This window comes from Mauremys reevesii, linkage group 12 (assembly GCF_016161935.1).
Source record: "Mauremys reevesii isolate NIE-2019 linkage group 12, ASM1616193v1, whole genome shotgun sequence".
NCBI lineage: Eukaryota > Metazoa > Chordata > Testudines > Geoemydidae > Mauremys > Mauremys reevesii.
The window spans coordinates 13,987,545-14,002,616 of NC_052634.1; the positions used below are offsets into that span (position 1 = coordinate 13,987,545).

A 15,072-nucleotide genomic window follows, 5' to 3' on the forward strand; every position below is an offset into this window, starting at 1 on the left:
CCGAGAAACAGAATGATAGGAAAAGCACAAACCAATTCTCAAACACAGGCCCCACATTTAGATTGTACTAATCCTGAATGTAGCGAGTCAAATGAGCACATCTTGTTATATAATCTCCAAATCCAAGAGCCTCGAGAATATTTATTCTCATAGCACTCCTGTGCAGGACAGAATTATCCTCATTCTAAGATCAAAAACTGAGTCACACTGCGATTAAGTGACTTGGCCAAAGTCACACAATGAGTCTGTGGCACAGGTGGGAATCAAATCCAAATCTCTAAAGCCCCAGAGCCCTTTTAAACACACTACGTAAACAGGCAGCTTGCGTGTTTAAATCCTCATTTGAGCTAGAGCTGGTCTGAGCTCTAACGTTTACAGCTAGAATTAGATTTGAATTTCCCTATAGTTGAAGAAGGGAAGTGAGAGCAGATACCAGCAATATTCTGGTTCTGATCCATCAGATCAGATGGTTGATGGGTCAAACCTATAAAGTTCCGATCCAAAGTTCCTTGTGATTTGGCTCTAGTGATAGAATTCAGGCCAATCTCTGGTTTACATGATGGACTGAAACACCCTATGAAGAGGCTCACTCTTGGAAAATGGCCTACATTGTGTGAGGGACAGCGGAAAAGGTGCATCAGGATAGATGGAAAATGGGCAACAGAAAAGAAATGGTGCAGGGTTGTGTCTTTCGTGCTTTTACACCACAACAATAAAGTAGTATGAAGAAACCACATGGGCACAGTGGGGTCCCGATAACAGTGTTTACTGACCATACCCAACATGCAACATTACACCGAGCTGCTCTGCTAGGCTTCTAAAACGGAACACAGTGAGCGCCCCTAGATGGCTCACATACTAGTTAAAGGGAAACGATGCTATTCACATACACTTCAGCAAAGGAAAAACAGGAAAAGTGTAATAAGTTCAGGGAGTCCTTTTGTTTTACTTAGAGACAATTTTGTGGCAACATTTATTATGCAAAAAAATGAGCTGCCTGAACCTTAATGATATTTTAATATTTCAGGGGATGTTTTCAAAGCACTGATTTGATCGTTAGCCAAGCAAAACTCATTCACATCAGTGGGAATTACACAGCTAAATTCCTCCACACACATGCACATACCAAGCAATTGGACATTTTACCCCACTTTATTTATGTGATTAAATTTATACTATTGTCATGAAATTCAGAACTCGCATGTTTGAAAGGCTACCCTCTGATCTCGGTTACAGTGATATAATTCATGATAAATCACTAAAGACAGCAGAGGTTTGGGATTTTTCTGTTATGGGTTATTATTTGTATTTAGAGCTGGTTTAAAAAACTGGGATTGTTTAGTGATAATTTTTGTGATCAAATCTTCCCATTTTTTTCCTCAATGAACGTCAAACGTTTCCATTGAAAAACAGGATGCATGTTTCATGCAAAATTTCTGCAAAACACTCATCCTGGTTTTCCTTCATTGAAATTCAACATTTCAATGAATACTTTTGTCAAAAAAAAAAAAGAGAAAAACCTCCAGAATTTTGGAAAAAATTATCCAGCTGTTTTTGTATTCTGGCAGTTTTCACAGGCCCCAACTGAAATCAGGGTCCTTTGTGCTGTACAAATGCATAGGAACAGATCACCTCTTTCCCAACTTGCTTACAATCAAAACAGACCAAAGAGACAAAGAGGGGGAGAAAAGAAAGATTGTCTCCCCTAGTTACAGGTGGGGGGAACCGATGCTAGAACAAGGCATGTTAGAACAATGTATAGAGCGATTTAATGGAGGGCTGGCTGGAAAACAAGAATTCTGTTTTGCAAAATAATATCAAGGTTTTAAACTTGTTTTTGTTCTGCAGCAGAATGAAACAGAGACCTTTAGACATTTTTTTCCACACTAGCCAGAGGTAGGGCACTTGCATGGGATGCAGGAGACCCAGATTGAAATCCCAGCTCTGAAGCAGACAGAGAAGGCACTTGAATATGGGTTTCCCATGCCCGTACCCTAAACACTGAGCTAATGACTATTTGGGGTTTCACCAAAAAAATTCTGTCCGGTTCTAATTAAACGATTTACACATTAAATCTGTGGAAGAACTAGAGATGGAACCCACATTTCTTGAGTGACAAGTCAATGTTTTAACCACAAGTTCATCCTCCCTCCCTGATCTGTAAGGTGGTCTAAGAGGCTGAAGAATGTTACATTTTCCATGTTGGCTTTTAACTGCTCCACATTCAGACATACTAACCACTGCAGAATATGACTATGCCAGTGGAGACTTGCCAGCTATCTGCGACGGCAAGCACATATTTTGTGGCTACATAAATTGCACCCAGATTTGAAAATTTAGCTTGAAACTTTCCCAAAGGATCCATTTCCCAAATCCTGCAGTGGTATTTTGAGCCCGGTGTCTCGCCAAGAATATAGGTCTTGAGCTGCCACTGATTGAACTGTGGAATATATGTGATTACATGGATGCCAAATGTATGGGAAGCATCTCCAGCCCCTGTTTGGGAATGAACTGGGAAGATATGACTTGCACTGAAAAGCTGGTTCACCTTGCAATGGTGTTTGCAGGCTAAAAGGATCACTGAGGTTGTATTATATCTGATGGGAGGACAGATCGGTAGGACAGACATGCAGAGATCCTTCCTATAGATCCCTGATCTTCAGAGACCCCTGCTCCCATCCAACCTGCAACTCATCTCCTTAAACCTCACCAGTCGGGCCTGTCTCTAGTTACTAAGAAAAGAAGAAAAAAAAAGAAAAGCTGGACATGGTCACTTACCCCCATCCAGCTCCCTCCACTGTCAGGAATCATATAGCTTAATAACTCCCTAGAGAATACAAGCCATTCTCCCGTCAAGCAGCAAATGCTATTGCGTCAAGCACAGGTGAAGCACAGAATAAAGGCTGCTCTCTCTAACAAGGCAGCTGGAGCCTGGTAAGAGGGCGCACTTGAAAAACAAGAGAGAAAAAGACAGCGACAGAGGGGTGGGAGGAAGGTTTTATTATTCAGTCCACAGTTCGAGTTCATCTGTATTGAGGCTAGCATTCACTGCTCAGATGGTGTGTCAGTTTTGGCAGGCAGCTGATGGGCGGAGGAACGGGGCGACTGGAATGGCCCAAGCCATGACAATGAGCTATGATGAAGACTGGGGGACAGGGCAAATCTCTCAGTTGTGAGTAGGAGGTAGGTGGGTCTTCCATCTAGTAGAGGACTGGGCCTCCAATCTCCTGGGTGGATGTGAGCTCTCAGGCTAACAGGTGATCATCAGGGCAAGGCTTGGGGGTGTTTCAGTCTCGATCTCAGTGCTTCTTGCATTGGTTTAATTAGGGATGCCCAAAACAATCCTTTCTGTTTCTTCAGATTGGGATGCAGTTTGCCAATTTTCGAGAAGCCCGAGGAGCCTCTGCTTCTGGGAAACTAGTGAAGCAAATCCCATGTATAAAATAGTTTCTCTTGTTTCTCTTATTGTGTGAATAACCACACTTTTCACTTCTGGGTGCCTTTTCTGCACGTATCAAAATGCTTTATAGTCACTAAAAAATCAAGCTGGGTTAATAAGGCTGTAGGATTGTCCCTATTTTACAGACAAGGAAATTGGAGCATATTGAGAGATCCCAAAGCAAGGAGGAGCCAGAAATAAAACCCAGAATGTTTGATTCCCAGATAAATGCAATATAAATGCACAAAACATGTTATCTGAGTATATCTGTGCATACTGTACCCACACAGCACATATAAGACATATGTGGATGTCGTGCATATATTAAGCATATATATAGCACAGTAGCAGTGTATTTTTATTTGTTCAGTGGGCCTCCAAAATTTTGCTAAGCGCCACATCGAAAAATACAGTGGTAAAGAGGCACACCATGCCCAAGATTTGGGTACCCCATGGAGAGGTATAAAGGGGTTCTTCCCCTTCCTTATGCCCCTGTGGGTCATGTAGTCCAAGTCACCATCTAAGCCAACTCAGCCATCTCAGAACCTATCAGTGAACTAATCATAAGACAAAACAGTCAAACCTTCTGTCCTGCATAGTGCACAAATCTTCATCCCACATGAAGACATGATTTTATGCCAGTTGCATTCTCCATACTGCCACTGTTTTGTTATAAGCTGTGTGAACCTTGTTACGGGTTGAGATAAAACCTCATCGAGATTGATAGGTGTACACTGCATCAAAGAAATACCTGACTATTACCAATTCCTCCTCCTAACTATTACCAATTCCTCCTCCTAACTGGGACAACCTACTAGACCCCAAATTTTTTGGCCAGTCACTTGGGTCAAAAGGAGGAACAGTATATTATAAATGATATTTTAGGCTACAGTGGTAAGAGAATGCTAACCTGCTTGCATTTGCTGGATCCATTCTATGGCTTCCATTTCTCTGGGAGGATGAGATGCCCCAGAACACACCTGTTATTCTGTTCCTACTCTGCACTTGGGGCTCCCATTCTGTATTCATAAACATTGGTGCAAAACTGGTGGGATGACCCTCCCTTCCCCTCTCCCACCCCTGCCATCAATATCAATGGAATTATACCAGGGTCAAACCAGGGTGGGATCAGACTCAAGCCTCAGCAGATCGTGGACAAAGATTAGCGAGGACACAAAGCTATTATTTTTTATATCCATTCTCCATCTTCTCTAAAGGCAAGACAGGTGAAATTATATCTTGTATTAGACCAACTTTTGTTGGTGGAGGGGACAAGATTTTGAGCTTCACAGAGCTCTTCCTCAGGTCTGGAGAAAAACTCTCTGAATCTTGAAACCTTGTCCTTTCCACCAACAGAAACTGGTCCAATACAAGATATTATTTCACCTACCTTGTCTCTCTCATATCCTGGGACCAACATGGCTACGACAACGCTGCAAGCACATATCTACTGTACACTTACAGGGCAAAGCCCACATATTCTGCAGTACCAGATCTTTAGCTACCTTGCTTCTCCCCAGAGATTTAAAAGTGGTAGGCTGCAGGGCTTCCTGTTTCAAATGCAGTTCACTGTAAGGCTCTTCTTAGAAACCAAGGTTTTAAATTGAAATGAGCTAAAGGAAACATTTTGATTGACACAATTTGATTGGTTCCCCCCCCCCCCCCAGATTTTCAGTTTGTAAACATTTTGCCAGATTTCAATGTTTTGTCCCAATCTCTCTAAAATTCTCCTGGGATGGGAAAACCACTTCCCACCCAGCTCTGACTGGACTCACTGGAGTATGGGCAAGGTGGGGGGGCACTTATGGTTGCTAGCCCACGCAGCTCTATAACCATCCCGGCCAGCACTTCATTCCTGTGACTTCTTGATCATTATCATCGTGGGGCACAGCTATTGCCCAGGCTCTCTTCTTCATTGGTGGGATTTCAATGTTGTGATATTCTGCAAGACAGGGGATTTATGGCTTTTGTTCCATTGTACCTGGTGGAAAGTCACATGTGACCAGAGCCTCAGTATTAAATCTTATCTGAAGGCCGGCACCTCCAATAACAGCATGGCCCCTTGAGACATTGAGTGCAGACAGAGGGGAGAGCACCGCCTACTGTATTGCCAACACCAGGGCTGGCTCTAACATTTTTGCCGCCTCAAGCAAAATAAAAAACAAAAAAAACCCTCCCCTTCGGACTGCCACCCGAACTGACAAAGCAAAAAAAAAAAAAAAAAGAAAGGCCGCAAGGACTGCACCGCCTCAAGAATGGACGGAATGCTGCCCCTTAGCACATGCCGCCCCAGGCACGTGCTTCCTCCGCTGGTGCCTGGAGCCGGCTCTGGCCAACACTATCTCCAGCAGCACAGCACTCACTAGCAGTGCTGGATTCAGTCCTGGCCTACTAGTGCATGACCAACTGTCCAATGCCCCCTAGCCCCTTGGGAGGCCACTGGAGTATACTGTCTACATCAGTGCCTGCAGCACGAGGTCTGTCCTTGGAGGCCCCAAATCCCAGCCCTGACAATAGCTATGGAGATGCAAGTTGCAAAATTGCAAGGTCCGTATCCTGACCCCATTCAAGGCCATGACAAAAGTCCCTGTAATTCCAGTGGGACTAGGATCTGCCCCTAAGTGAAGGGATGGGTTTGTATGTACACAGGTATATGGGTAACGTCTAGCAGATCACTTTTGTGAGCAAAGTTTCCCGGTTATAGGAACATACCAGATGGGCAGATGCATGGCCTTCCTTACCTGGATCCGTTCATATGATCATATTCCCTCTTGACATTGACCCGGACTGGCTGATTGATCCACTCCTGCTGGGGAGGTAAAGGGTTGATTTTGTGCGGCTGGCCGTAGTCGGGGTTCCCTGAGGCCGTCATGTCCGCCTTGGGGAGGTGAGCGGCAGCGCTGTACGTGGAGTCGAAGAGGGACTGGTCGTCACTCACCACCGAAAGGGCCTCCTGAAGAGAAGAAACAAGAGCCTGGCGTCATGACTAAACCAGCGACTCCACTCACATTCTCCCTTTGAGTTGGCCTGCAGCTGTGAGAGCCCCACAGCTGCCAAGCCCTGCCTGAAAATGACATCTGCCAGCATCGCAGATTGAATCCAATTCTTTGGGGTCCATTAACCCTTATGCAAAACCGGTGGGTTCTTTTTCTGGTTACTCTGTGTCTGAGCAGGGCAGGCGCTGAGGTTAACTGGGTACAGTTAACTTAGGGAGCTGGGTACAGTACTCTCCTCACTGCCTGCCTCATCCAAAGCGCATCTGACAAGGTCTGCATGCTCTTTATGGAGCTAAGTTAGCTGCGCATGTGTGAAGGCTGCTAGCTTGGCTGACAGCTGAACTGGGGACCTTCAGAGCTAAAAGCATAAGCTGCTATAGCACAAGCTAAAGAGCCAATGCTTTTCCAGCTGCAGATCTCAAAGCACTAAGCAAAGACGGATAAGCCTTTTTGGCCCTTAAGCATGTGCTTTACTTTAAGCATGTGCTTAAAGTCCCCTTGAAATCAGGAAGTATTTGCCCTAATAATTTTGCAAGTGGCTTCTCCTGTTGTCGTCATTATTACTGTTTATTAGTTGTGTTTCTGTAGCACATAAGAGCCCTAGCCGGGACAAGGAATCCATTATGTCAGACACTGTGCAAACACAGAACGAAAAGACAGTCCCTGCCCCAAGTGGCTTACCATCTAAGTGCAAGCCAAGAGACAACAAAGAGTTGTATATATAAATGGGGGAATACAAGAAAACAATGAGGTTTCAGCTGGGGTGCTGAGAGTCATTGAGCCAAACTGTAAACCCTGTATATAATGGAAACCACTTCAAACCAGGTTTGTATCTTCATACAGTCCCCCTTCGCCCATTGATTGTACTAATTTCAGAACACTTGGGGGATTGAAGATACCCCTAGAAAATACTTTCACAAGGACTGGTCAGAATTTTGCCAGAAATCTCCCCAGCAAGATTTGGGAATTCATCCCTGGCCAACCCAAACCCTGGTTTGTGTTAGGGATTCAGGCAGATGCATCTGTGGACATTGCTAGTCCATTACGTATGCTGGAAATCCCCATTCCCATCCCCTCGAGACCTTGCAAAGGCTTAATAAAACCAATGACGCTGCCAGTGTCTTTTTCTTAAAGCAAAGAGTAGGCCTTTTCATCGGCAGTGAGGATGTGGTTACAGGTCTAGTATCAGCTTTGCTGAAGCCAGGGTGTGTCAGACAGGGATTCTGAAATGACAAAGGCAGGAAGTAGCCTTCATTGGCCTCCTAGGCACATCTCAACACAAAACTCTGGGGTTTTCCCTTTATGGCAGGAGGCCCTAGGTGAACCTTAAACAGATCAGTCAAAGGGGATCTCTGTTGGTGGGATTCTGCGCCCTGTACCAAGCACACTAAGTAATGGAGCTGGTTGGAAAATTAATTATTTTCCCCTTGTGGACACAATCAGGGGGAAATTTTTTCTGGCAATTTTCAGCAGAAAATTTTGATTTTTCATCAAAATAAACTGACTGGTTTTTGGCCAAAAACCCCTAAAATGTTCAGTTTGGAAGGAGGGGTTCAGTTTTCTGGCAAAAAAATTGTAAATTCGAGGAAAGCAGACACTTCCCATGAAAATTTCCATTTGGTTGGAAACTCAATTTTCTGTTGAAGAAAACATTGTGATGCAAAATGTGTGCCCAGCCCTATTTGTCAGGCTAAGGAAAGGCCCCTTGGGCTCAGCTCGGGCATAGACTGATACGTTGGTTTGGGTAGGACTAAGTAATGGGGCAAGTTCACATTTCCTGCCATCGTAGATAATACCAGCTGGGGAGGTTTGTTTCCCAAGTGCAGCACATTCTGTGAATAAAGAAACGACTCTCCTGTACAGGGAGCTGTGCACAGGACTGATCAGAGTTCATTACCGCAGATATCCATAACGATGCTCTTGCACTCATACAGTAGCTTCCTCCAGATGTTAGACACTTTACTGATTCAATGCACGTAGCCTAAGGACCCTACTTTCCCCTCAGTTGCACGGCACAGAGGAGAACAAAGGTATATGTGACAGCTGCCATTTTGGCTGCCAGACTGGGCACTGAACCAGGGACCTCCAGAGCTAAAATCACAAGCTGCTAATATGCAAGCCTCCATAGATACAGCTCCATCCTCTGTAGCTCAGACACCGTCGGAGACTTGTAACACAAGCTTTCTACTGGGTTACACATGCAAACACCAAACAAATATGGCTAGATGTGTAGGAGGAGAGCTAAGAGGCGTGTCTCCCCCCATCCCCTGGCCAGGCCTTGCTGTGGCATCTCCATGCATCTAAGGCTCAGCATAAATACAGAGGGGTGGCCAATGCCAGGGGATCTTTAACTTCCATGGGCAGACTGCAGTAACTCCTCTTTTAAAAGTCTCATCTGACAGACCCAATACCTGGAACTCAGTTCCACTTCCTTGGAAGAATACAGCTGGCCCTGCTGGATCTAAACCTATAGTCCAAGGTCAGGGAAGGCTGATGTTTAGCTCATTCCCTCTGGATCAGTCCCTAAATGACTCCTCTAGCTATAAACATGTGGCTACATTCAATTCCTAGGGGCCTAACCTGATTGAGAAGAGTCTGCCTTCAGCTCTGGTTAATGAAGAGACCAACAGCTCAGATGGACACCAGCAGGTAAATGTTGCATCCTATTGGAATCTAGAGTTACATGGAGTCTGGGGTAACTGGGTAATTGGGAAACCCCTGTGGGATGTTATGGGTGCTAACACACCCTTACTAAAGAAGCCACCGCTGATCAGAGTTCCGCTCCATGCTGTCACCTCCTGAGCTTTGTCCTTGAATGGCCAGACTGAGTCCGAGACAGGGGTCTTGTGTTTATTACTTGGGCATATACATTACGTTATAGTGCCTCTGGGAATACGCTGGCTTCAGCTTTTCCAGTTTTTAATCACATTCCCAGCATAATGCAGTCAGTCCTGTCTACAGCAGCTCAGAGCACACCACAGACGTGCTCAGTTCCCTGCAAAAACCAGTCCCTGTCTTCTCAAGGCATCCCATGAGCCATACAGCTGCCTGCCCCAGAGGAAAGTCTATTGCTGCTCCTTCTACTGAAATAATCCTGCATAGAGTTGGCAAAACACCTTTGGATCCTGAAGAATGAATGGAGTTGCAGAAATGTCAGATGATTAGTACCTTGCGTTCCTAGGAGGCAAAATCCACAGTCTTTTCTCAGACAAAACATCTAGTGACTTTATATGAGAGTTTTGGCCTGAGACTGAGTGAAAATATCAGGATTTGACCCTACTGTGACTTTGATCCTGTGGATCCAACGGTACATTATGGATGAAAGCCAAGGTTTTCAAAAATGTAGGTGCTTCCATTTTGGGGGTCTCCAGTGGGAGACATGCTGGGCTTGATTTTACGAATTGCAGAGCATACAGAACTTCAGCTGGAGTCAGTGGAGCTGCTGGTATTCAGCATCTCTGAAAATCGTCTCAGGTTGGGCTTCCAAAATTTGGAATGGCCACTTTTGAAAAGTTGGCTGCATGCCTATGTCTGCTTTATGGATTACAGAGGGAACAGGATGGCTCCAATAAGCAGCAACCTGTTTTAAGCCATCTCTTTCAAATACCCCCAAATTCACACATGCTGTATTATCCACCTTGAATTTACCTCTCCTTGACAACCCACCTCTCCTCAACAAGACATTTATGTTGGTGTCTTGGGTGGCTGATTAATACAGAGCATTGTTGTGAATAGTAACCATTCTTCAGCTGCTGAAATGCAGCTGCTTCTGGGGTGAACCACAGCAGCCATTGTGCACCCATGATACTAAGTAAGAGAGAAAGTAAAGAGAGCGAAAGGGAGACGTGCTTTGTTAGGCGGGCACCACCCGTAGTTCTTTGTGCTACAGGAATTAGTATTATTCTTTCCCAGTGAATTGTGGGAGAACTTGTCTGTCTTTTGGGGTACATGGGGAGAACTGTGGGAAGGCATTGGGGGGCTATCAGCACTCGAATGATTTAGCCTGTGTCTTCCCTGCAAAGTGGCCAGGTTCCAGGCTGAATGAAAGCAGAGACACCTGAGGTCAACCCTCAGCCAGGCTAGCTAGCCTAGTTTGAAACACCACCAAATTCAGAGAGAGGGTTGTGTGTGTAGGCAAGAGGAGGGCAGGGGCTAAGCAGAATGTGAGTTAAGTTTTCAGTGAAGACAGGCCCCAACTGGCCAGGGCTCAGCTGGGCGCTCATCTGAAAGTTCTAAGATCCACCCATCCAACTACACATCCTTGCATTTGAGGCTCCCAAAGCAGTGATGGTGCCTGGCTAGCAATGAGCCATTTGCCCTGAAAGAGCTCACCTTGGGACAGGCTCTTGGCAGAAACAGCTCAAACCTTAAGAGGTTTGGCTTGGACAAAACCCCCACCCCCAAATTCAGAAGCTTCGTCTCTCAGCATGACCCAAAGCTCGAGGGCAAAGAAAGTTCACAAGATGGTCAGGGTTTCCTGGCTTTGGCGGAGCTCCGACTGCCATGAGAACCAGAGATTGTGATGTGACAGTAATCAGTGGTCTCACCCCCTGTATATGTCTACAACGAAGGCTCTCTCCAGGCCTCAGTGATGCACCTGCACTGAATATTGACTCTGTGCTCTGTACAGTCACTTTTCTGACCATAACCACATTTAAAGGGTGTTGTGAATGATCAAAGGTTCATCCTCCTGCCACAAAGGCTGACTTCATCAGAGAGAAAAATGCTGCACACAAACCACCATGCAATGCACGGAAAGATTTCTTCGCTCTCCAGAGCAGGGGAATTGCAATCAAATGTTTTCTTTTCTCTTCCTCTGCGGTATTAGGGATCACTCCTGAACTTCTTTGCAAAGGGCATATTACAGATCTATCCCCCTCCACCTGCCCGGACCCAAATGTGGGATACAAAGGAGCCAAAAATGAGGTGCCTGCAGCAAATGACCTTGTAATTAACACAAAAAATCTATTCCTTAAATATAAATAATGGTTTCTGGAATTGCAGTTTTATGAATCAGCATTTCTGCTGCCAATAACTTATGCTAGTGAAAGTGAAATAGCATCAGGCGTATGAGGGATGGAGACTGAGGTCAGTTTAAAAAGCAGTAGATATAAGACCATAGTGAAACTCGAGGAAGCAGGGTCTAGTGGACAGGACACTGAACTGGGAGTCAGGAAAGCTGGATGCTATTCTCAACTCTGCCACTGACCTGCTGTGTGACCTTTGGCCAGTCACTTCTCCTCTCTATGCCTCTGTCTTCCCTCCCACTGGTTGTCTGGTCTATTCAGAGGAGGATATCTTTTGGGGGAGAGGCTGTTGCTCACAGTGTATGTATTTGCCTAGCACAAGGGGATCCCTTCAATACAAATAGCAATCTCTAGGATCTGGACACCTCTGAATGTTGACAGTGTCTCAGATCAAAGCTTAGTTTCAGATCTCAAATGCCCCAATCTTTATAACGCACCAAACCAAAACCAAAGCTCCAAATACCTCTGAGCTGTAGTGGGGTCCAAAAATCACACCAGTCTCCCCACTCCCCCGCCCCAAAAAAGTCTTATCTATTTTTAAAAACCAAACCTAAGGTTACAAAGTATTTTCTACCCAGGTGGGCAGAAGCAGGAGGTTTGGACGATTCACTGAAGGGCTGGAAGCTTACTGGAACCAAAATCAGCTGATGGGCTTTCTTGAGCTTTGTCCACACCACTCCACCTCTGCGTGTGCTACGCAGGGAACCCACATAACCCCTCCTGGAAAATGGCAGTCCTGGGTGTTTTATTGGTACAAACACATTCCTAACTTTTTGACCTTCAGAGCCCCCTTCAAGGCATGCCTATTTAGCCGAGAGTTGGCTTGACTGGAGCTAGAAGAAAACAGGCACAGGGATGCAGTAATGAGAGCCCCAAGCTGGGAGTCATTGGAGGTTCGATTCGCCGTTGCTCTGCACCGTGCGTGTAAAGTGGGTATGAAGCCAGTCTGATTTGGTAGCACTTTACACCAGGGCAGAATTAAGACAATCCACAGCCCTAAGCACATCATTTGATACCTCCGAGTCCCGTCCCCCCCCCATCCCATAGCTCTGTCCCTGTATTATTTGGGCCTGCCCCTCCTTGGGGATGGCAGCGGTTTCAGAAGTGAGACAAATGGGGCAGTTCACACCTCTTGGAGCTATTGTTTCAGGCTCTCTGCAGACTCAGGCAGCTCGGTTCATTCTTCCAAGCTTTTCTTTGCATGCGTGAGGGCTAGGAACATTGTTTTAAAATGAAAGCTGGCATTGTGATATTACTACATGACTTCAGTAGCTCAGGCCCTACCCTATAGTATCTAGGCCATCATCTGCCCCCGTTATACACTCACGCTGCACAAAATGCAGGGCGATGAAGAATCAGGCACACAGGGTCTATTCCTGGCTCTACCATTGACTTGCTGCCCACTGTCTATTTACCAGGTGCCTGACTGTAAGCCTACGTCTACACTACCCGCCGTATCGGCGGGTAGCGATCGATTTTTCAGGGATCGATATATCGCATCTCATCTAGACGCGATATATCGATCCCCGAACGCGCTTCTATCGATTCCGGAACTCCACCGCCGCGAACGGCGGTGGCGGCGTCGACATGGAGAGCCCTGGACATCGATCCCGCGCCGTGAGGACGGGTAAGTTGTCGATATAAGATACTTCGACTTCAGCTACGTTATTCACGTAGCTGAAGTTGCGTATCTTATATCGATTTTTCCCCTTAGTGTAGACCAGCCCTCATACTTGCCCTGGGGAGAAGTTACTCACCAGAGCAGTCACAATGAAGCCTGGCATTTCTCCAGTGAGGAACTGCTCACTGGTAGAGAGAGGAGTTCGCAGTCTGGCTCAAGTGTCTCAGATGCTCTGTGCCTTAGTTTCTTCATCTACATATGGGGGCTAATAATGCTTTCTCCCCTTTATACAACAATTTGGGATCTACAGCTGAAGGTTTCTATTGTTATGGATATTTCCCTTGGCTCATTTGCTTTGGCTTTGTCGAGTGATCTGTTTAAGATGCTTATACAGTATATAAGCAGTAACTGATTTCCTGGCCCACTGAGATTAGATTAGCTCAATCATCATTTTAAATTAAACGGGATCCAAAATATAAGATATTTTTAAAATGCTTGGGAGGTGGGTGAGTATTTTTTGTCCCAACTTTCAAAGGTGCAGGACACCTGAGGCTCCCACCTGCCCCTCTCAAGATCAGGTCCATTATTCTCCACTCTAGAGATGGAGAAAACCAGGAACAGGGAGATTCAGTGACTTGCTCAGAGTCACATAGCTAGGCAATGGGACAGCCAGGAATACAGCTCAGGAATTCCCAGCACCCAGGCTCATGCTCAAGCCACTAGCTCACACTGCCTTTAGTTTTACTTTCCATTATGAGAGGTACTCTTGAAATGACAGTGCTTACTCTGCGATAATCCCAACACAAGACTCATTTCTTTACAGCCCAAAGAAAGGTGAACCTGGTAATTTGTGTAAGGAGGGAAAGCCAAAGCCAAGAGGGCAGAAGATTGATACAAAACCCAGAGGATTCTTAACAGCAAGAATATCCTGAAATTAAGGCTCACACTAGAGCTGGTAAGACAATGGGGACATTTTTTCACAAATCAGTTTTGCACAAAAAGTTTCTCTTTTAGACTGGATAGTTTTTGAAGTTCACCATTTCATACCCCACCCCAGCTCTAAGATGAGACATGTTGGAAGAGAGGTCTGAATGCATCATAGCTCCACACCCACTAAGGCCTTGATCCAAACAAACCCTCAAAGATGCACTTAGCCCTTCCCAGTTCAGGACACCACTTACGCACATGTTTAATTTAAACACATGCTTAGGGGACTTAAGTTAGGCATGTGCTTAAATACTATCCTGAATTCTCAAATCGGGGCTCCATACTGCACACTGATAACTTGGAAGCTGACCTTTCCTGCAACAGCTGTTCTAAATTCTAAGAGAATTTAAACATCTGAGCTGTCTAGATATGCTATTAACCATTGAATAACCATTATCAGTTGCTACACAGAATCCATCTGTGCTGTTACTATACTCCTGGGCTCTTTTAAATCCATGATCCAGGGTTGCTCTGGCATAAAATTCATCTGCAAAATGTTGTGGGTTAAACATTGTATGCTGAACATTTGGGGTGAAACCCTGGCCCCGTTGAAGTCAGTAGTAGTTTTGCCCTCGACTGGAACAGGGCCAGGATTCACCCTTGTAGGCTAATCCAAATGGAACTGCCCTGTGCTGCCAAATTAGTGCAAGTTACTCTACCTATACACACATTTCACTGACCAATTTACATTACTTATATCGCCACTGAATTGGCCCTCTGTCCCTGGGAACTCATGCACCCACTACCCTAGAGGTGTACATGCACCTTCCTTTTGGGTTATTTTTTTCATACTCTTGTGAAATAATTGTATGATTTCCTTTAAGGATCTGTATTAGTCAACAGAGGCTCATGGTTATGAATATGCACACACACACTTTGGCAAATATTATTTTAGCATTTTTACGGGCTGTTCTGCTGAAGACTCTTAGAGGACTGCCAGATGGTTTCCTAGCAAACCTAAAGGTCTCTGCTGAAGTAAGATGTTCCTCCACACAAAACTTG

The 15,072-nt window shown here is 45.3% G+C and overlaps 1 protein-coding gene across 5 annotated transcripts in view; it reads right to left on the bottom strand.

Moving 5' to 3' along the window:
* Positions 1-15,072, bottom strand: part of FLI1 (Fli-1 proto-oncogene, ETS transcription factor) — a 113,468-nt gene that overhangs the window by 45,841 nt on the left and 52,555 nt on the right. For all 5 annotated transcript variants that reach the window (XM_039496664.1, XM_039496667.1, XM_039496663.1 and 2 more), the window contains one exon: positions 6,181-6,392. In XM_039496664.1, the coding sequence (XP_039352598.1) occupies positions 6,181-6,392 (212 nt within the window). The remainder of the gene's footprint in view (positions 1-6,180; positions 6,393-15,072) is intronic.